General features: G+C 42.9%; 1 protein-coding gene across 4 annotated transcripts in view; it reads left to right on the forward strand.

Moving 5' to 3' along the window:
* Positions 1–24177, forward strand: part of arhgef25b (Rho guanine nucleotide exchange factor (GEF) 25b) — an 87185-nt gene that overhangs the window by 45436 nt on the left and 17572 nt on the right. For all 4 annotated transcript variants that reach the window (XM_061890218.1, XM_061890224.1, XM_061890210.1 and 1 more), the window contains 4 exons: positions 7414–7688; positions 7758–7832; positions 19449–19570; positions 21550–21616. In XM_061890218.1, the coding sequence (XP_061746202.1) occupies positions 7414–7688; positions 7758–7832; positions 19449–19570; positions 21550–21616 (539 nt within the window). The remainder of the gene's footprint in view (positions 1–7413; positions 7689–7757; positions 7833–19448; positions 19571–21549; positions 21617–24177) is intronic.

Consider the following 24177-nt stretch of genomic DNA (forward strand, 5'->3'; position numbering starts at 1 on the left):
TTCATGACAAAGGGAAAAAAATTTTAAAAAATAAATAAAAGGACACCCTGTGTATATATATATGTATATGTGTGTGTGTATGTGTATGTATATATGTATGTATATATAAATATATGTATTTATATATGTATGTATGTATGTATGTATATGTGTGTGTATATATATGTATGTATATATGTGTGTATATATGTATGTGTATATATGTATATGTGTATATATATATACGGTAGGAGGCCACGGGGAAGACCCAGGACACGTTGGGCAGACTATGTCTCCCGGCTGGCCTGGGAACGCCTTGGGATCCCCCGGGAAGAGCTACACGAAGAGGCTGGGGAGAGGGAAGTCTGGGTTTCCCTGCTTAGGCTGTTGCCCCCGCGACCCGACCTCGGATAAGCGGAAGATGATGGATGGATGTGTATTTATATATATATGTATATGTATATGTATGTATGTATATGTATATATGATATGAATATGTATGTATGTATGTATGTATGTATATATATGTGTGTATATATGTATATGTGTGTGTGTGTGTGTGTGTATATATGTATGTATATATATATGTATGTATGTATGTATGTATATGTATATATGATATGAATATGTATGTATGTATGTATGTATGTATATATATGTGTGTATATATGTATATGTGTGTGTGTGTGTGTGTGTGTGTGTGTGTATATATGTATGTATATATATATGTGTGTGTGTATATATATATGTATATATGTATGTATGTGTATCAAAGTAATACAAGCGCAAACATATTGTGCAGTAGAAAAAAAAACATATTTTATTGTAAGTTTGAGTTGGAGAATGTTTAGAAGCTAGAATTAGAACACTTTGTTTTAACGTCAAGAACGGTTTAATTGCATTCATCCCTCCTGAGTGTCCAACATGGCGCCTTTTGTTTTGTTGTCCATATTCTCTCTATACGCCACTCTAGACTATGGAGTGTTGGAGGAAGTAGTCTTTGCCATCAGGTTGAATGTGCCAGTTTATTTTTTTATACTCTAAGTATCCTGCTGAAGGACATGCATCGTAGTTGTACTTTTCATTAACACATTTGTAGATGTTGAAATTACAACGTAAAATCGCTAATGCTAATCGGCTTCCGGAGCATATCCAATGTAAATTATCATCGAGCGAGCACATTTGCAAAAGCGAAGCCCGACTGTTCTTTGCTGGACCGCTTATTTCTCCGCAAAGCGGTCGAGACGGTGCCGAGTCCGCAACACATGAGCTTGCTTTGACGGGGCTTTTGAGCACCGCCCTAGTGGCTCGCTGGACCTCTTTCAGAGATGTGTGAAAATTCAAAAAGATGAAGGAAAAAAAAATGTTTTTTTTTAATATATAACCTTCCTAATTGTTAGAAATCCCACTGTTTATGTTGTACATGCTTCACTGATGAGAGTATTTGGCAAGCACCATTTTGTCCTACTAATTTCAGCGATCCTTGAACTCATCGTAGTTTGTTTACATGTACAACTTTCTCCGATGCTGCCACAGAAAGACGTATTTTATGCCGCTCTTTTGTTTGTCCACCAAACATTTTATGCTGTGCATGAGCTTTGTTTATTCATATTGATTTGTTGTAGTTCTTACCAGGCATTTTTGGTCAATCCATGACTGCAAGATAGTCAATTCTAACACACTATTTAGGCTAGCTATATGTACATTTTGCCTCGTTTGGAGGTATATTTGACCTCATTTAATTTCCTTTACTTATTTCCTCAGTTTATTTAATTTATATTTACATGTCACATGGCTGCATTTCTCATAATTGTTTGTGTGCTAAGTTGTTCCAGACCACAGCAAACGTTACCCAGCTTGCAAATGTTATAATAAATCCATTAGAAGAAGACAGCCTGTGGTTTCCTTAAACTTGGACACACACATCTATACCTTTTTTGGCCATTCAAAACCAGAAAATTCCAGAAGTTATCTCATCCTGTGAGAAGCTTCCATTGTACTAATGATTTCCAATGTTGCAAAAATGTGTGGAGTAAATATTACATTTCAACATTTCTGTCAACGAAGATTTGCGTCAGCCTTTGATAGTAGGCTTATATAGACACTTTCATCATTTGTTGCCTGCATTTTAAGACTTGTTTAAGGTTTTTCTTTTTTTGTGGCACCCCTGGTGTACATCCATACTAACAATCCTAACAGTTTTATGTGTAATTTCAGGGTAAATCCGAGTTTGTTTGTTTTTGTTTGTGTATTTTTACATTCGAATCTGTAATTAAATATGTAGCTTGTTATGTAGAAGTTTATGCCCATTCTTACAATCTAACAATTTTCTCTGTAGTGTAAAGGTAAATCTTACTTGTTTACCTGTACTTATATAGTGTGTACCAAACCACCTGGTGATGTCATAGCACATACATTCCAATGAATCCGACAAAACTAAAATGAGTAAAAGCAGGTCCCTCAAGTCAGAAAACGTGCATTACAATTTTCCGTCCATCCATCCATTTTCTACCGCTTATTCCCTTTCGGGGTCGCGGGGGGCGCTGGCGCCTATCTCAGCTACAATCGGGCGGAAGGCGGGGTACACCCTGGACAAGTCGCCACCTCATCACAGGGCCAACACAGATACTCACATTCACACACTAGGGCCAATTTAGTGTTGCCAATCAACCTATCCCCAGGTGCATGTCTTTGGAAGTGGGAGGAAGCCGGAGTACCCGGAGGGAACCCACGCATTCACGGGGAGAACATGCAAACTCCACACAGAAAGATCCCGAGCCTGGATTTGAACCCAGGACTGCAGGACCTTCGTATTGTGAGGCAGACGCACTAACCCCTCTGCCACCGTGAAGCCCATATTGACAATATATAATATAATAATAATAAACAATATGAAGTATAAATCATCGATTTAGAAGCGAATCTTAATAAAACAGTGGGGTGCCCAAAGATTCCCACCTTCAATAGTTGGTATGCTGTTTATAAGCTATGTTCATGACTACCAGTAAACAAACAAACTTTCAAAACGAGTTCCTATTGTGCCAAGTAAGGATGGGTACCGAAAACCGTCTACATGATGGCACCAGTGCCAAGGTAAGCAGTAAAAAACCATCACAAGTTTGTTATAAGACACACATCTTCACAATACTAGTAAGTATAACTAATGATATGTTTGAATTGCTCATTTCAAGAAATCTTACAAAACAATTTTGACTTGTTCCACTGGCAGATTTTTTTGCTGTTTACATGGAGAAAATAACTTGTATCATTTTCCAGGCAGGAATTAGTTGAAGTACAAGTCCTGTATTTATTTTATTTTATTTTATTTTATTTATTTCTGGAATCCTGTATTTTATTTTTGGTAAAAAGTGGCAACCCTAGATTTCACAAAATGGTATATTTAAAATATTGCATTAATTCTCTGGTGCCGTTTCCCATCAAGGTTGCCTGCAGGCTCTGATTGACAGTCCAGCTGTTGCTCCGTGGGAAAATGACCTGTTGCATAAGCATGTCGAAAAAAAGCACAGACTTGCTCCTCAGTGGCGATTCGGACGTCACTCTGACCCTCGCACACCATTTAGGGTCATTGTTTTAATACCAAAGGTGACCAGTAGTAGTTGTCGGTACTTTTATGTTTACAATGTAGTTTGTATTCCACATTCAATGCATAACTTGGAGTAAACTGTCCTGTCAAAACTATCAAAATAAGGGACAAAAGTGCTTTCTTGCTCTCGTGCTTATTTGTTCCGCTTACTTTTGAAGAGCTTTATTGCAGATTGTCCAGTCGATGTTATCAGGAACTCACAGATATACTAACCCCGTTTCCATATGAGTTGGGAAATTGTGTTAGATGTAAATATAAACGATTTGCAAATCCTTTTCAACCCATATTCAGTTGAATATGCTACAAAGACAACATATTTGATGTTCAAACTCATAAACATTTTTTTTTAATATAAATAATAATTAACTTACGTGCCAAAGTAGTTGGGAAAGGGCATGTTCACCACTGTGTTACATCACCTTTTCTTTTAACAACACTCAATAAACGTTTGGGAACTGAGGAAACTAATTGTTGAAGCTTTGAAAGTGGAATTCTTTCCCATTCTTGTTTTATGTCGAGCTTCAGTCGTTCAACAGTCCGGGGTCTCCGCTGTCGTATTTTACGCTTCATAATGCGCCACACATTGTCGATAGGAGACATGTTTGGACTGCAGCCGGGCCAGGAAAGTACCCGCACTCTTTTTTTACGAAGCCACGCTGTTGTAACATGCGCTGAATGTGGCTTGGCATTGTCTTGCTGAAATCAGCAGGGGCGTTCATGAAATAGACGGCGCTTAAATGGCAGCATATGTTGTTCCAAAACCTGTATGGACCTTTCAGCATTAATGGTCCCTTCACAAATGTGTAAGTTACCCATGCCTTGGGCACTAATGCACCCCCATACCATCACAGATGCTGGCTTTTCAACTTTGCGTCGATAACAGTCTGGATGCTTCGCTTCCCCTTTGGTCCGGATGACACGATGTCAAATAATTCCAAAAACTATTTGAAATGTGGACTCGTCAGACCACAGAACATTTTTCAACTTTGCATCAGTCCATCTTAGACGATGTTGGGCTCAGAGGAGCCGGCGGCGTTTCTGGATGTTGTTGATTAATGGCTTTTGCTTTGCATAGTAGAGCTTTAACTTGCACTTACAGATGTAGCGACAAACTGTACTTAGTGACAGTGGTTTTCTGAAGTGTTCCTGAGCCCATGTGGTGATATCCTTTAGAGATTGATGTCGGTTTTTGACACAGTGCCGTCTGAAGGATCAAAAGTCAAGGTAATTCAATGTTGGTTTCCGGCCATGCCGCTTATGTGGAGTGATTTCTCCAGATTCTCTGAACCTTTTGATGATATTATGGAGCGTAGATGTTGAAATCCCAAAATTTCTTGCAATTGCACTTTGAGAAACGTTGTTCTTAAACTGTTTGACTATTTGCTCACGCAGTTGTGGACAAAGGGGTGTACCTCGCCCCATCCTTTCTTGTGAAAGACTGAGCATTTTTTGGGGAAGCTGTTTTTATACCCAATCATGGCACCCACCTGTTCCCAATTAGCCTGCACACCTGGGGGACGTTCCTAATAAGTGTTTGATGAGCATTCCTCAACTCTATCAGCATTTATCGCCACCTTTCCCAACTTCTTTGTCACGTGTTGCTGGCATCAAATTCTAAAGCTAATGATTATTTGCAAAAAAAAATGTTTATCAGTATGAACATCAAATATGTTGTCTTTGTAGCATATTCAACTGAATATGGGTTGAAAATGATTTGCAAATCATTGTATTCTGTTTATTTACATCTAACACAATTTCCCAACTCATATGGAAACGGGGTTTGTACATTGAATGAGTTTAAAGCTTCTGTGGAAGGATTGCGGTCGACATAGCTCGGTTGGTAGAGTGGCCGTGTCAGCAACTTGAGGGTCGCAGGTTCGATTCCCACTTACGCCATCCTAGTCACTGCCGTTGTGTCCTTGGGCAAGACTCTTTACCCACCTGCTCCCAGTGCCACCCACACTGGTTTAAATGTAACTTAGATATTGGGTTTCACTATGTAAAAGCGCTTTGAGTCACTCGAGAAAAGCGCTATATAAATATAATTCACTTCACTTCACATTGTTTGTATGCACATGTCACGTGAGCAAGTTTTAATGTTGTAAACGTGATGTTTTAATAATACAACTTTAACATTTGACAACCAAATAATAAAACAAGGTGACTCGGTAAAGAATCTGGGTATTATCTTCCACCCAAGTCTCTCCTTTGAGTCACACATTAAAAGCGTTACTAAAACGGCCTTCTTTCATCTCCGTAATATCGCTAAAATTCGCTCCATTTTGTCCACTAAAGACGCCGAGATCATTATCCATGCGTTTGTTACGTCTTGCCTCGACTACTGTAATGTATTATTTTCGGGTCTCCCCATGTCTAGCATTAAAAGATTACAGTTGGTACAAAATGCGGCTGCTAGACTTTTGACAAGAACAAGAAAGTTTGATCACATTACGCCTGTACTGGCTCACCTGCACTGGCTTCCTGTGCACTTAAGATGTGACTTTAAGGTTTTACTACTTACGTATAAAATACTACACGGTCTAGCTCCATCCTATCTTGCCGATTGTATTGTACCATATGTCCCGGCAAGAAATCTGCCTTCAAAAGACTCCGGCTTATTAGTGATTCATAGAGCCCAAAAAAAGTCTGCGGGCTATAGAGCGTTTTCCGTTCGGGCTCCAGTACTCTGGAATGCCCTCCCGGTAACAGTTCGAGATGCTACCTCAGTAGAAGCATTTAAGTCTCACCTTAAAACTCATCTGTATACTCTAGCCTTTAAATAGACCTCCTTTTTGGACCAGTTGATCTGCCGCTTCTTTTCTTTCTTCTATGTCCCCTCCACCCTTGTGGAGGGGGTCCGGTCCGATGACCATGGATGAAGTACTGGCTGTCCAGAGTCGAGACCCAGGATGGACCGCTCGTCGAGACCCAGGATGGACCGCTCGCCTGTGTATCGGTTGGGGACATCTGTACGCTGCTGATCCGCCTCCGCTTGAGATGGTTTCCTGTGGACGGGACTCTCGCTGCTGTCTTGGATCCGCTTTGAACTGAACTCTCGCGGCTGTGTTGGAGCCACTATGGATTGAACTTTCACAGTATCATGTTAGACCCGCTCGACATCCATTGCTTTCGGTCCCCTAGAGGGGGGGGTTGCCCACATCTGAGGTCCTCTCCAAGGTTTCTCATAGTCAGCATTGTCACTGGCGTCCCACTGGATGTAAATTCTCCCTGCCCACTGGGTGTGAGTTTTCCTTGCCCTTTTGTGGGTTCTTCCGAGGATGTTGTAGTCGTAATGATTTGTGCAGTCCTTTGAGACATTTGTGATTTGGGGCTATATAAATAAACATTGATTGATTGATTGAACCTATCCCCAGGTGCATGTCTTTGGAACTGGGATAACATATTTATTTACATTTGTTTTAATACATTTTGGCCAAAGGGGCCGCATTTCACTTTCTTACACACACTTGTTATTTCATATGTTGACCAGAGGGAGGAGCACTTTTATGTGTTGTTGACCGTTTTTAATGCAAGGTCTTCCTTGGAAAAGAGTCCTTTGATCTCAATGGCATTTTTACCTGGTTAAATAAAGGCTAGATAAAATCTGTACAATCCAAATAAAGGATGGAATTTCCAACCTGAGGTTCGGAGGCTTTCCTCCATTAGAGCAGATTTGTAATCCGACGTTTGCGGCGAAGGCTACAGCGCTTGCAGTGACTAACGTTCTCAGTTCGGGGGCTCAGCACAGGAAATTGAAAATTTTTTTGTCTGCAGCTCCTGACCCCGAGAGGACAAAATCTCACAATTCACATGCTTGCTTTCCCCCGCAGCCGAGTCCTACTCCGTGGCCACCATCGACGGCACCATTAACCCGGCGGCCCGCCAGCCCTCCGGCAGCTCCAGCCCCGGCTCAGGAGGATCACGGCGCCCCGTCAGCGCCTTGAAGAAGTGGCTCACCAGTCCGGTCCGCAAGCTCAGCTCTGACGCCGGAGGAGGAGCGGGGCGGGCGGGGAAGCATTGGCCGCCATCGCTCCTTTTCCACAGCCGAGCGCACTCTTTGGACGTGCATGACGACGACTGCACCGTCTTACCCTCGGCAGATATGGTGAATGTCATTTATATTTCAGCCAACACCTGGTCTTCACTCAAATAAAACATTGTGTTTCCCGTACAGGTGTGTCCAGGAACTTCGACTTCTGGTCAGCGTCACCTTTCGGACCTTCTGCAAGGCGGCGACTCATTTAATCTTGTGAGGGAAAATTTACACAAACACACCATGCATACTGTCAAAAAAGTGACAATTTATACAAACCCCGTTTCCATATGAGTTGGGAAATTGTGTTTGATGTAAATATAAACGGAATACAAATCATTTTCAACCCATATTCAGTTGAATATGCTACAAAGACAACATATTTGATGTTCAAACTCATAAACTTTAATTTTTTTTTGCATTAATAATTCACTTAGAATTTCACGGCCAAAGTAGTTGGGAAAGGGCATGTTCACCACTGTGTTACATCATATTTGATGTTCAAACTGATAAACATTTTTTTGTTGCTGCAAATAATCATTAACTTTAGAATTTGATGCCAGCAACACGTGACAAATTAGTTGGGAAAGCTGGCAATAAATACTGATAAAGTTGAGGAATGCTCATCAAAGCTTATTAGGAACATCCCACAGGTGTGCAGGCTAATTGGGAACAGGTGGGTGCCATGATTGGGTATAAAAACACCTTTCACAAGAAAGGATGGGGCGAGGTACACCCCTTTGTCCACAACTGCGTGAGCAAATATTCAAACAGTTTAAGAACAACGTTTCTCCAAGTGCAATTGGAAGAAATTTAGGGATTTCAACATCTACGCTCCATAATATCATCAAAAGGTTCAGAAAATCTGGAGAAATCATTCCACGTAAGCGGCATGGCCGGAAACCAACATTGAATTACCTTGACCTTTGATCCCTCAGACGGCACTGTATCAAAAACCAATATCAATCTCTAAAGGATATCACCACATGGGCTCAGGAACACTTCAGAAAACCACTGTCACTAAATACAGTTCGTTGCTACATCTGTAAGTGTAAGGTAAAGCTCTACTATGCAAAGCGAAAGCCATTTATCAACAACATCCAGAAACGCCGCCGGCTTCTCTGGGCCTGAGATCATCTAAGGTGGACTGAAGCAAAGTGGAAAAGTGGTCTGACGAGTCCTCATTTCAAATTGTTATTGGAAATATTCGACTTTGCATCATCCGGACCAAAGGGGAAGCGAACCATCCAGATTGTTATCGACGCAAAGTTCAAAAGCCAGCATCTGTGATGGTATGGGGGTGCATTAGTGCCCAAGGCATGGGTAACTTACACATCTGTGAAGGCACCATTAATGCTGAAAGGTACATACAGGTTTTGGAACAACATATGCTGCCATCTAAGCGCCGTCTTTTTCATGGACGCCCCTGCTTATTTAAGCAAGACAATGCCAAGCCACATTCAGCATGTGTTACAACAGCGTGGCTTTACATAAAAAGAGTGCGGGTACTTTCCTGGCCCGCCTGCAGTCCAGACCTGTCTCCCATCGAAAATCTGTGGCGCATTATGAAGCGTGAAATATGACAGCGGAGACCCGGACTGTTGAACGACTGAAGCTCTACAAAAAACAAGAATGGGAAAGAATTCCACTTTCAAAGCTTCAACAATTAGTTTCCTCAGTTCCCAAACGTTTATTGAGTGTTGTTAAAAGAAAAGGTGATGTAACACAGTGGTGAACATGGCCTTTCCCAACTACTTTGTCACGTGTTGCAGCCATGAAATTCTAAGTTGATTATTATTTGCAAAAAAAAAAATGAAATTTATGAGTTTGAACATCAAATATCTTGTCTTTGTAGCATATTCAACTGAATATTTGGATTTGCAAATCATTGTATTCTGTTTATAATTACATGTAACACAATTTCCCAACTCATATGGAAACGGGGTTTGTAAGATTTTCCAGTTTCGATTCTACTTTTGATTCTGCTTAGCGTTTTAATTCCCTAAACCAGTGAGATCCAGTCTGTTGTGCCGTGGGATTTAATCTAATTTCACCTATTTGGGTTAAAAATGTTTTTTTGCAAACCAGTCGTTATATTCTGCAAATCAAGTATTGTTGTTGAGTGTCAGTGCTGTTTAGAGCTCAGCAGAGTAACCGTGTAGTACTCTTCTATATCAGTAGGTGGCAGCCGGTAGCTAATTGCTTTGTAGATTTCGTAAACAACGGGAGGCAGTGTGCAGGTAAAAAGGTATCTAAAAATAAACAAGAGGTGGGTGCTCCTAAGAAAAGGCATCGAAGCTTAGGGAAGTCTATGCAGAACGAAACTAAAACTGAACTGGCTACAAAGTAAACAAAAACAGAATGCTGGACGACAGCAAAGACTTACTGTGGAGCAAAGACGGCGTCCACAAAGTACATCTGAACATGACATGACAATCAACAATGTCCCCACAAAGAATGATAAAAACAACTGAAATAGTCTTGACAGCCCGGTGGAAGAGGGGTTAGTGCGTCTGCCTCACAATACAAAGGTCCTCAGTAGTCTTGGGTTCAATCCCGGGCTCGGGATCTTTCTGTGTGCAGTTTGAAATGTTCTCCTCGTGACTGTGTGGGTTCCGGCTTCCTCCCACCTCCAAAGACATGCACCATGCCAACTCATTCATTTTCACCTTGCCCTCATGTCACGCCCCTGTCCTCTGTTTGTAATGATCATATTCATTATTTAAACCTGTACTTGCCAGGTGGTCAGCCTGGCAACTTTTCATTATCCTTCAACCTCCTCCTCCATGCCATGTTTAGTCCCTACTGCTCATGTCAAGTAAGTTTTTATGTCAGGACTTGGACTATGGAGTGGATTGTGTTTCCGACGCGAAGGAAAATTGGCACGAGCAAGGCGTGAATGAAGGTACATTTTTATTTTCAACACTATAACCAAAGACATGCACCTGGGGATAGGTTGATTGGCAACACTAAATGGTCCCTAGTGTGTGAATGTGAGTGTGAATGTTGTCTGTCTATCTGTGTTGGCCCTGCCATGAGGTGGCGACTTGTCCAGGGTGTACATCGCCTTCCGCCTGATTGTAGCTGAGATAGGCACCGGCGACCCCAAAGGGAATAAGCGGTAGAAAATGGATGGATGGCTGGATGCTAAAACAAAGTAGATGCTATTGCGACATCCAGTGGATTTATTTAGAACAGCAGGATCTTTCATAAAAACAGCTCATTTTTCCTATTTCGCAAACTTATCTTGCGGGCCCGAATTAAAACTGTTTGTGGGCCCCTGTACTAAATACTTTGTGGGATTATTCGAAAAATGCAAAACTATTTTCCATGAAATTCTGTAGCACGGTCTTGCACGGACCAAAGAAATGTGACATTTGCGAGCTGAAAGTGCTTAGTTATTCAGTCGTCATGCCTTGATGATGATTTATCAAAACTCACACGGGAATTACACACACACACACGGGGATAGGCCTCATATTTTACTCTCATAATGTGCCTGCCGCTATTTGTGCCAAATACTTGCATGTTTTCACCTGCGTCTAGAAACCCTAAACCCTACTCGCTTTAGGGCGAGTCCGATCAATCCTGGGGCTTTTCCGCACAACATCTGGATGTAATCAAGCGGTTAGTCGGAAGTCCGACGTTAGAAGCGGAGGCCTGGAGGCAAAGTTGAGGAGCTGGCCGAGGGGATCTTGGACGGCATTCGTGCTTCAAAAGAAAATAGAGTCGGGGTTAAGATTCAGGCTGAACTAATGGGAATAAGGAAAGGATTAAGGGTTCATGCTATTGATTGTTTTGAGCAAACTCAAGCCCCCGGGGGCCAGATCCGGTCCGACACGTGTGGCCCACGAAAGTCAGGGAATAATGTGCATACTTCATCTTTCTCACTAAATCTTTTCATTGTTTCCATTTTGACAGAAAAAAAAAATATATATATATGTCACGCCCATGAGATCATGTTTTGTTTTTGTCATGTTTGGTTTTATTTTTTGGACACTTGTTTCCTGCTTTGGCCCTTCCTTGTTTGCTTTGTTCCCATGCCAACTCATTCATTTTTCACCTTGCCCTCATGTCACGCCCCTGTCCTCAGCCCTCACACCTGTTTGTAATGATCACGTTCATTATTTAAACGTGTAGTTGCCAGGTGGCCAGCCTGGCAACTTTTCATTATCCTTCAACCTCCTCCTTCATGCCATGCCATGCTGTTTATTCCCTCCTGCTCAGGTCGAGTAAGTTTTTATGTCAGGACTCGGACTATGGAATGAAGTGAATTATATTTATATAGCGCTTTTCTCTAGTGACTCAAAGCGCTTTTACATAGTGAAACCCAATATCTAAGTTACATTTAAACCAGTGTGGGTGGTACTGGGAGCAGGTGGGTAAAGTGTCTTGCCCATGGACACAACGGCAGTGACTAGGATGGCGGAAGCGGGAATCGAACCTGCGACCCTTTAAGTTGCTGGCACGGCCACTCTACCAACCGAGCTATGCTGCCCCGAGTGGATTGTGTTTCCGACGCAAAGGAAAATTGGCACGAGCAAGGCGTGAATGAAGGTACATTTTTATTTTTAACACTATAACCAAAAAAAAAAAGGCAAACAAATGGCGCGCACAATGGCGGAGAACAAACTTGACTATTGAAAACAAAACTAAACTGTGACATTAAAAAACCAAAAACTTACTTGACATGAGCAGGAGGCACTAAACAGCATGGCATGGCATGAATCAATCAATGTTTATTTATATAGCCCTAAATCACAAATGTCTCAAAGGACTGCACAAACCATTACGACCACGACATCCTCGGAAGAACCCACAAAAGGGCAAGGAAAACTCACACCCAGTGGGCAGGGAGAATTCACATCCAGTGGGACGCCAGTGACAATGCTGACTATGAGAAACCTTGGAGAGGACCTCAGATGTGGGCAACCCCCCCTCTAGGGGACCGAAAGCAATGGATGTCGAGCGGGTCTAACATGATACTGTGAAAGTTCAATCCATAGTGGCTCCAACACAGCCACGAGAGTTCAGTTCAAAGCGGATCCAAGACAGCAGCGATAGTCCCGTCCACAGGAAACCATCTCAAGCGGAGGCGGATCAGCAGCGTAGAGATCTCCCCAACCGATACACAGGCGAGCAGTCCATCCTGGGTCCCGACGAATGAGGTTGAAGGATAATGAAAAGTTGCCAGGCTGACCACCTGGCAACTACAGGTTTAAATAATGAACATGATCATTACAAACAGGTGTGAGGGCTGGGGACAGGGGCGTGACATGAGGGCAAGGTGAAAATGAATGAGTTGGCATGGAAACAAAGCAAACAAGGAAGTGCCAAAGCAGGAAACAAGTGTCCAAAAAATAAAACCAAACAGGACAAAAACAAAACATGATCTCACGGGCGTGACAATATACAAATATTCCATTGTTATTGGTGTGAATCTTTGGGCCATTCGATTCCGATTCTTAGGGTGAGGATTTAAAGTCAAAGTACCAATGATTGTCACACACACACTAGGTGTGGTGAAATTAACCTCTGCATTTGACCCATCTCCTTGTCCACCCCCTGGGAGGTGAGGGGAGCAGTGAGCAGCAGCGGTGGCCGCGCTCAGGAATCATTTTGGTTATTTAACTCCAAATTCCAACCCATAATGCTGAGTGCCAAGCAGGGAGGTAATGGGTCCCATTTTTATAGTCGTTGGTATGACTCGGCTGGGGTTTGAACTCACGACCTGCCGATCTCAGGGCGGACACTCTAACCACAAGGCCACTGATTCATTATCGATACTCGATTCAACACGATTCTCGATTCAAACTGATTTTTGCAGTGTACTTTTTCGTATAATAATAATAATTTAACGAAACAGCTTACAGGTTCCAAAACCTCCCTTTGGTTGTTGACGTATGACACATACGTGCACCAATAAGAAAAATGATTTGAATTTTTTAAATTATTCTTCAAAAACACAAAAACTAATTATTATTTTTTAATATTACAAAAAAAAAATGGAATTCGAATGTGATAAAACGTTTTTTTGGACACTTAATTATTAACTCACCCCAGTGGGACGTCTGTGACAGTGACAATGATGACTATGAGAAACCTTGGAGAGGACCGCATATGTGCCCCCCCCCCCAGGGGACTGAAAGCAATGGATGTCGAGCGGGTCTAACATGATACTGTGAAAGTTCAATCCATAGGATAAACACTTTAATTGAATGCAAAAATAATCCTCAAATATTTTAAGGGCTCTACCGATGATGTTGTTGTGGTTTGTGTTGTGGTTTGTGCAGCCCTTTGAGAGACTGGTGATTTAGGGCTATATAAATAAACATTGATTGATATACCATATGATAGTTTGTAAAAAAAAAATAACAATAAATACTAAATATCTGCTTGTCACCTTGACTTACGATTTCGAAGCAAGTTATCCGTCAAGTCGGTGACCACAAACTGCAGTCAGTGAGCGTCACTGAGACGGTTTCTCAGTTTGTGCAGAAATTCTTTGGCTATGCGAACCAATTGTTGCAGCAGCTGGCCAGGTTGCTGGTCTCAGACGATCATGGAGGTGCACCTGCTGGGCTGGTGCGGTTACACATGGTCTGCGGTTGTGAGGCCGGTTGGATGTACTGCCAAATTCTCTGAAACGCCCTTGGAGACGGCTAATGGTATAGAAATGAACATACTATTCACGGGGAACCGCTCCGGTGGATATTCCTGCATCTGCATGCTCCCGCAGAGCGTTGTGCTGCGTGATTAAACGGCACATTCCAGAGAGACCTTTTTATCGTGCATTTATAATGCGGTTTAGTCAGCATCTTGATCTACCACACCCGTGAGGTGGGATGAATTATCTTGGCAAAGAAGAAATGCTCACTAACACAGATTTAGACAGATTTGGGAACAATATTTGAAGGGGACTTTTGTGTATATACCGTATTTGCTTGAATTGCCGCCGGGGCGCTAATTAATTTAAAACCTCTTCTCACTCCGGCGTTTACCAAGGGCATGCGGTAAAGGCAAGCATGCGCTAATTATTTAAAACCTCTTCTCACTCCGGCACTTACCAAAGACATGCGGTAAATTTAGGCCTGTGCTTATAAAGTTCAGTGTGATGTAAGGATACCATCATGAAAAGCACATTTAATAAATAAAAACGCTATTATGGTCTTACTTTTACTTATAAATGAAGTCCATGCGCAGCTCCTTCTGATCAAAAGCATCGATAACTTGTTTATAAAAGTCTCCCTTATCTTTCTTCAGTTTTAAAAGTCTCTCTGTCTCGATAGAGATCTTCCTTTATTACCTCCTGCTTTAATTGAAAGTCCAGTTTAGAAAACGGTTTTATTTTAGATATGTAATCCTCCATGTTAAAAGTGCAAGCGAGAGGAAAAAATAAACGATCCCTGCTCACTTTTGCTGCTTCTTCTGCAGCCGAGTAGTCGCACGAAGGATCACTAGCGCTTTCTCTACCACCAGGAGGCGGGAGTCATTTAATGACTCATATTTGACACACACAGCTACGGTATATTAATAAAACATAGCTGCTAACTGTTCTTTTTAGCATATTCAATAGCTTGGACCTTAAATCCTACTGAATAGCTCTTAATTTTCTTCCCTTTATGCGATTTCAAATGATTGAAATCAACCTCCTCCATTTTGAAAATGATGACAGGTGAAGTGTCACTCGTGACGTGACGAGTTTGACCCGGCAGTAATTCTAGGCAGGCAGCTACTATATACCCGGCGGCAATTCAAGGAAATACGGTAGTAAAGTCTTATTGTGGCGGTCCGTTCCCTGTATGATCAGTGCCAGAGCTTGGTCCGCATTGCCGGCAGTAAGTCGAACACATTTCCAGTGAGGGTTGGACTCCGCCAAGGCTGTCCTTTGTCACCGATTCTGTTCATAACGTTTATAGACAGAATCTCTAGGCGCAGTCAAGGCGTTGAGGGGTTCCGGTTTGGTGACCGCAGGATTGGGTCTCTGCTTTTTGCAGATGATGTGGTCCTGATGGCTTCATCTGGCCGGGATCTTCAACTCTCACTGGATCGGTTCGCAGCCGAGTGTGAAGCGACCGGAATGAGAATCAGCACCTCCAAGTCCGAGTCCATGGTTCTCGCCCGGAAAAGGGTGGAGTGCCATCTCCGGGTTGGGGAGGAGACCCTGCCCCAAGTGGAGGAGTTCAAGTACCTAGGAGTCTTGTTCACGAGTGGGGGAAGAGTGGATCGTGAGATCGACAGGCGGATCGGTGCGGCGTCTTCAGTAATGCGAACGTTGTATCGATCCGTTGTGGGGAAGAAGGAGCTGAGCCGGAAGGCAAAGCTCTCAATTTACCGGTCGATCTACGTTCCCATCCTCACCTATGGTCATGAGCTTTGGGTCATGACCGAAAGGATAAGATCACGGGTACAAGCGGCCGAAATGAGTTTGAGGCTCTCCCTTAGAGATAGGGTGAGAAGCTCTGCCATCCGGGAGGAACTCAAAGTAAAGCCGCTGCTCCTCCACATCGAGAGGAGCCAGATGAGGTGGTTCGGGCATCTGGTCAGGATGCCACCCGAACACCTCCCTAGGGAGGTGTTTAGGGCACGTCCAGTCGGCAGGAGGCCACGGGGAAGACCCAGGAACGCCTCGGGATCCCCCGGGAAGAGCTAGACGAAGTGGCTGGGGAGAGGGAAGTCTGGGCTTCCCTGCTTAGGCTGCTGCCCCCGCGACCCGACCTCGGATAAGCGGAAGATGATGGATGGATGGATGGATGGACGGTAGTAAAAGTTTTAGATAGTTGAGTTCAACTCATGAAAAATAAGAGCAAAAACAAAAGCGTTTCTATTTTTGTTCAGTGTATAACCGTGTTGGGACAGCAAAGTGCACATTGGACCCAGATACTGATTGAACAGCGGGATTATGAAGCAGTGTTCAGAGATGTGGAGAACAGAATGTAGTCAGACTGCAGTATGTCAAGAGGATTGCCCTCAAATTCACATTAGATTAACCTGCTTTTAGGTGAGGTGGGGCGTCTGTTATATAACAGCTCTCCTTGACCCCCCCCCTGTCCCAAAGTCCTTTATGTTATTGGACTCGACAATTTACCAGCATCCATGTGATTTTTTTTACTTGTCTTACCCCTGAAGGTCCCCCCCTTAAACATCCGCAAGAGCCATTAAAAAGCGCTTAATATGCTCCGGTTTCTTTGGGTATTTGTCCTGAGTTTGAAGAAGAGGATCAGCAAGCAATCAATCAATCAATCAATCAATGTTTATTTATATAGCCCCAAATCACAAATGTCTCAAAGGACTGCAAAAACCATTACGACTACGACATCCTCGGAAGAACCCACAAAAGGGCAAGGAAAACTCACACCCAGTGGGCAGGGAGAATTCACATCCAGTGGGACGCCAGTGACAATGCTGACTATGAGAAACCTTGGAGAGGACCTCAGATATATATAAAACATGCAGACTCCCACGATTAAATATTATAGTCTTTGTTTTATTTGTTTACTTGTGTGTGACATCATGTCCGATACAAGCAGTCCTATAGTGTGTTTACTTGTGCGTGATGTCATGTGCGATACAAGCAGTCCTGTAGCATGTTTACTTGTGTGTGATATCATGTGACACTAGCATTCCTGCAGCGACTTTACTTTTGTGTGAGGTCATGTGCGATACAAGCAGCCCTACAACGTGCTTACTTTTGTGTGATGTCATGTGCGATACAAGCAGTCCAACAGTGTGTTTTTTGTGCGTGACATTATGTGCAATACAAGCAGTGTGTGTGTGTGTGATATCATGTGACACTAGCATTCCTGCAGCGTGTTTACTTTTGTGTGATGTCATGTGCGATACAAGCAGTCTTACGTGTTTACTCTTGTGTGATATCATGTGCGATACAAACACTCCAGTAGCGTGTTTACTTGTGTGTGACATCATGTCCGATACAAGCAGCCCTATAGTGTGTTTACTTGTGCGTGATGTCATGCGCGATACAAGCAGTCCTACAGCGTGTTCACTTGTGTGTGATGTCATGTGCGATACAAGCAGTCCTGTAGCATGTTTACTTGTGTGTGTGTGTGTGTGTGATATCATGTGACACTAGCAGTCCTGCAGCGTCTTTACTTTTGTGTGAGGTCATGTGCGATACAAGCAGTCCTACAGTGTGTTTACTTGTGTGTATGTGATATCATGTGCGATACAAACACTCCTGTAGCGTGTTTACTTGTGTGTGTGATATCATGTGACACTAGTATTCCTGCAGTGTGTTTACTTGTGCGTGATGTCATGCGCGATACAAGCAGTCCTACAATGTGTTTACTCTTGTGTGATATCATGTGCGATACAAACAATCCTGTAGCGTGTTTACTTGTGCGTGTGATATCATGTGCCACTAGCATTCATGCAGCATGTTTACTTGTGTGTGTGATGTCATACGCGACACAAGCAGTCCTGCAGCATGTTTACTTGTGTGATATCATGTGCGATACAAGCAGTCCTGCAGCATATTTGTGTGTGTGTGATGCCATGTGTGATTCTAGCATTTTTGCTGCGTGTTTACTTGTCTGTGATATCGCGTAACACAGATACCCCAGATTAAATATTATAGTCTTTGTTTTATTTTGTTTAACGTCGCCTCTGTATTATTTAGACGTTTTAATGAATATACCTGTATTTGTAGTGAAATGAGGTGGCGACTTGTCCAGGGTGTACCCTGCCTTCCGCCCGATTGTAGCTGAGATAGGCGCCAGCGCCCCCCGCGACCCCAAAAGGGAATAAGCGGTAGAAAATGGATGGATGGATGATTACATTTCTTGTTTTGTGTCGTCAGATTTTGTTTTGAGTAAAAAATGACTTTTGCTTTTCAATGTTGGAATTTTTTTTTGTCAGAAAAAGAAGCTTTAAAACCAACAATTAGATCCATACTGCGATGTCAAAATATTTCTCAGAGGTTTTTTAGTTTTGAGGTTGGATTTCCTGTTAGTAAAGCATTGTTATTATTGCACTTTGATGACACGTGGGTGCGGATAGCGCCGCACATGTTTAAGTCAGAGTTTTTACCACTTTAAAAAAAACAAAACTACCTCACAAAGTGAGTCTTTACTGATTTTCATACTTGCTGACCCTCATGGATTTTCCGTGGTACTCCCTAAAATTCAGCGCCTCTCCCAAAAACCTCCCGGGACAAATTTTCTCCCGAAAACCCCCCGAAATTCAAGCGGAGCTGGAGGCCACGCCCCCTCCAGCTCCATGCGGACCTGAGTGACGTGTCGACAGCCTGTTTTCACGTCCGCTTTCCAGAAATATAAACAGCATGTCTGCCCAATGACGTTATACCTGTAGAATGATCTTGGTTTCTTATGTGGGTTTATTGCTGGGCAGTTTCATTAACGTCCTCCCAGCGCGGCAACAACACACAACAACAGCAGTCACGTTTTGGTCTAGCGTAAAGCAGTTCGTCTGCTGTAGACAGCAATGTTGTGACACTCTTAAACAGGACAATACTGCCATCTATTGTACATGCATATGGTTTGAAAAACAAGGATGGACAATTCAACCCTTAACTCAACATTGAGTAGATGAGTGTTATGTGTGTGTAAATGTGTAAATAAATGAACACTGAGATTCAAGTATTTCTTTTGTTTATATATATAGCTATAATTCACTGAAAGTCAAGTATTACTTATATATATATATGAAATACTTGACTTGGTGAATCTAGCTGTAAATATACTCCTCCCCTCTTAGCCACGCCCCTAACCACGCCCCCCACCTCCAGAAATCGGAGGCTTTAAGGTTTGCAAGTATGCTAAATTTTCCTCCACACGTGTGTTTATTGTATAGAGCCAGAAATCCAGCAGCAACACAGTCCAAAGTGAGGACCGCTGCAGTGGGACCGAGGATGCAGAAAGCCGGTGGTCCTCGGACAGCCAGGAGGACAGAAACATCGCCCTGGAGAAGAGTTTGTAAGTGTCAACACATGCTTTCAGGAGAGTACTGGGAAGTAGCTGTGCTTTGTTGTTTCTCTCCGTGATGATGATGATACTGATATAATTCGATACTCTCATGTCGTATCCGCTGTGATGATTGAACGTGATATGCTTGTATCATTCTATCGTAATAACAAAGTCAACTTTCGACTAATAAAAGTCTCGGATCATAATGACTTGCTTGTGCGTTTTCTTGTGTTTGATATCATGTGCGATACACGCAGGCCTGCAGTGTGTTTACGTGTGTGTGTGTGTGAGATATCATGTGCGATACAAGGAATCCTGCAGCATGTTTACTTGTGTGATATCATGGGGGACAATAACATTCCTGCAGCGTGTTTACTTGTGTGTGATGTCGTGCGATACAAGCAGTCCTACAGCGTGTATACTTGTCTGTGATATCATGTGCGATACAGGCAGTCCTGTAGCGTGTTTACTTGTGTGTGTGACACCAGAATTGTCTGTGATATCAAGTGCGATATAAGTGGTCCAACAGCGCGTTTACTTTTGCGTGATGTCATGTGCGATACAAGCAGTCCTACAACGTGTCTACTTGTGTGTGATGTCATGTGTGACACTAGCATTCCTGCAGCATATTTACTTGTGGGCGATATCGTGGGCGATACAATCAGTCCTGTAGCGTGTTTACCTGTGTGTGTGATATCGTGTGACACTAGTATTCCTGCAGCATGTTCACTTTTGTGTGAGGTCATGTGCGATACAAGCAGTTCTACATGTTTACTTGTGTGTGTGATATCATGTGCGATACAAGCAGTCCTGCAGCATGTTAACTTGTGTGATATCATGTGCGATACAAGCAGTCCTGCAGTGTGTGTGTGTGTGTGTGTGTGTGTGTGTGTGTGTGTGTGTGTGTGCGTGTGTGTGTGTGTGTGTGTGTGTGATACTTGCATTCCTGCAGTGTGTTAACTTGTTTGTGATGTCGTGCGATACAATCAGTCCTGTTACGTGTTTACTTGTGTGTGATATTGTATGATACTACCATTCCTGCAGCGTATTTACTTTTGTGTGATGTCATGTGCGATATAAGCAGTCCTATGTGTGTACTTGTGTGTGTGTGTGATAGCATGTGCAATGCAAGCAGTCCTGCAGCATGTTAACTTGTGTGATATCATGTGTGATACAAGCGGTCCTGCAGTGTGAGTGCGTGTGTGTGTGAGAGACACAAGCATTACTGCAGCGTGTTTACTTTTGTGTGACGTCATGTGCGATACAAGCAGTCCTACAGCGTGTTTACTTGTGTGTGATATCATGTGCGATACAAGCAGTCCTACAGCGTGTTTACTTTTGTGTGATATCATGTGCGATACAAACATTCCTGTAGCGTGTTTACTTGTGTGTGTGTGATATCATGTGCGATACAAACATTCCTGTAGCGTGTTTACTTGTGTGTGTGTGATATCATGTGACACTAGCATTCATGCAGCATGTTTACTTTTGTGGGAGGTCATGTGCGGTACAAGCAGTCCTGTAGCGTGTTTACTTGTGTGATATCATGTGCGATACAAGCAGTCCTACAGCGTGTTTACTTTTGTGTGATATGTGCGATACAAACATTCCTGTAGCGTGTTTACTTGTGTGTGTGTGATATCATGTGACACTAGCATTCATGCAGCATGTTTACTTTTGTGTGAGGTCATGCGCCACACAAGCAGTCCTGCAGCATGTTAACTTGTGTGATATCATGTGCGATACAAGCAGTCCTGCAGCATGTTAACTTGTGTGATATCATGTGCGATACAAGCAGTCCTGCAGCATATTTGTGTGTGTGTGATGCCATGTGTGATTCTAGCATTCCTGCTGTGTGTTTACTTATTCGTGATATCGCGTAACACAGATACCCCAGATAGCGCATGAGGATCCTCTTTGTATGGATTTAATATATTTGGAATTCTAAATCTCAGAAAGAAAATAATTTGCGTCACATTTCTCCTCAGATATGTGCTGTCAGAGCTCATAGAGACTGAACGCTTGTATGTGGAGGATCTTGGACTCATCATACAGGTACGTCTCACTCTAAAGACATTATGAGGACACTAGCGTCTTCTCATTGTGTGTGTGTGTGTGTGTGTGTGTGTGTGTGTGTGTGTATTTCTACCCTTCTTGAGATATCAACACAGTAAAGTACCTTCCATATGAGGAGGTGTGAACAATTTATGACTGAACTCATCATCCCAATACGGAAAACCATTGCATCTAACAGAGAATGTCTCATTTGCTAATCCATCAAAATGAGGGTGGTTCCAAAAAGGGACTATGTCGCTTTTAAAAGTGCTCCCCCTCTGGCCAACATGTGCAATAACAAGTGTGTGTAAGAAATTGAAATGCGCCACATTTGGCAAAACAAAAAAATCTACGTACTGTAATAACTTGAAGTGAATAATGAAGATTAAAAAACAATTAAAAACAAAAAAATTCAACAACAAAATTAACTAAAAGCAGGCTTTTTCTCAAAATATATAGATTTTTTTTCTTATAAAATTTGAAATTATTTCTCATTTCTTTCTGTTTCTGTAATATTGCATTATTTTCTTGTAAAATTGTTACTTTTTAATGCAAAATGGTGGCATTTGTCTTACAAAATGCGGACTTTTACCACAATATTGCCATTTTTTTTGGTTGTTCTTGTAAAATAGCACCATTTTTTGACTAAAATTATGACTTTTGTCATCATTTTGCCAAGTAAAATTATGCTTAGTATTATAATATTGCCAAAATTGTCAAGTTTTCTGATGAAATTTGTCACATTGGGTTTGTGACGAACCCCAAGATGCAGAGAAGGTGGCAGACATTGCAAAGGAAAACATGATTAAATTTAACACTAAAACAAAACCAAACAAAAGGGCACAAACAAAAGGCGCGCACGAGGCGGATAACAAACTTGGCTATGAACTAAAACACTTACTGTGACACGAAGGAACTATGACATGAATAGAATCAACAGAAGTAGACACAGCTACAACGATAAGTAATAATGACACTGACACGACTATAATCCAGCACTGACTGGAGGACAAAGAAGGTAAAAATCGGAATCGGGCTGATTGACACCAGGTGTGGCCAGGTGCCAATCAGCCGCAGTGAGGGGAAACATCGCTCAGGGAGAAAAACAGGAAACAGACAAAATAAGAGCGCTGACAGGAAACAAAGACAGGAAAAACTAAAACATGGCCACACTGTCAAGGACAAGTCTGACAAAATTGTGACTTTTGTCGAGTAAAATTACGACTCTTTTCATAAAATTTTAAACTTTTCTTGTAAAATTGCAACTGTTATTGAGTAAAATTCCAACTTTTATCGTAATATTGCGCAAATGTTAGTTTTTTCTTGTAAATTTTTGACTTGCGTTGAGTAAAATGACACAATTCAAGACACAATTTCACAAGAAAAACTTGGAATTATAGCAGTAATATAACCTAATGCTATAATTCCAAGTTTTTCTTGTGAAATTGTGTCTTGTTAAACTCTTTTTTTCACAATAAACTTTTTTATGTTTGCATAGTGTGACGCTTGTGTGGCATTGTAATGCCGGATTGGTTCTTCCGGGGATGCGTCGAAGCGATGAACACAACAAGGTAAGTTATAAATGGATTTATTAAATAAACAAATGGCTTAGCGTAAAAGCTAGCGAGAATATACATACAAAGATGAAGGTCGAGAGTCGTCACTGTTGCGCGTGGGCAAATTAGGATCCGAGAATGAGTGAACAGAAAAGGTGAGCTTAAATAGGAGGGTGATAATTATTAGCAGGTGTGCGGGGCGAAACTAACAGGTGGACTGATGTGTAACCATAGTGATGGACAAAAACAGGAAATAAACGGGTCAGACAGAATGAAAAAACAAACACGTGAAGATCTGAGCAGCAGATCGCAACAGTATTCCCCCCCAACAAAAGACAGATACCAGATGTCTTAAAAAACAAACAAAAACTTGAACCCCCTCCCCAAAACCAGAAAGTTCACAAACGAAGGGAGGGCGGAGGGAGGCCACGGTGGAGGGTCGCCAGATCGCATGTCCCCGAATCCACCGAGGACACATCATGTGGCGGCGGCGGGTGGAACGCTGCTGCCGAAAAAGTTTTGGCGGGCGACCTCGAAAAGGCCACATTAGTGGCCGCCTCGCAGGATGAGGTGCCCGGCGAGGCGGACGACCCGGGCACGGCCACATCCGTGGCCGACATGGAGGAGGGAGTGTCTGGCGAGGAGGATGACCTCGCAGAGGCCACTCCCGTGGTCGACGTGGTGGACGACGCCTCAGCACCGAAATCCCAGCAGGCTTGGAAGCAGCAGACGAGGGTGCGGGGACTGCAGCCAAAGCAGGCCCGAGTGCAGCTGGCGAGGATGATGCGGGTGCTGCAGCCGAAGAAGGCGTCGGAGGCGGCCTGGGAGCCGCAGGAGTCGTCGGAGGCGGCCTGGGAGCCGCAGGAGTCGTCGGAGGCGGCCTGGGAGCCGCAGGAGTCGTCGGAGGCGGCCTGGGAGCCGCAGGAGTCGTCGGAGGCGGCCTGGGAGCCGCAGGAGTCGTCAGCGTAGAAGCAAACGGCGACGTCGTAGAGGCAGGCGTATTAG

The sequence above is a fragment of the Nerophis ophidion genome, linkage group LG02 (assembly GCF_033978795.1).
Source record: "Nerophis ophidion isolate RoL-2023_Sa linkage group LG02, RoL_Noph_v1.0, whole genome shotgun sequence".
NCBI lineage: Eukaryota > Metazoa > Chordata > Actinopteri > Syngnathiformes > Syngnathidae > Nerophis > Nerophis ophidion.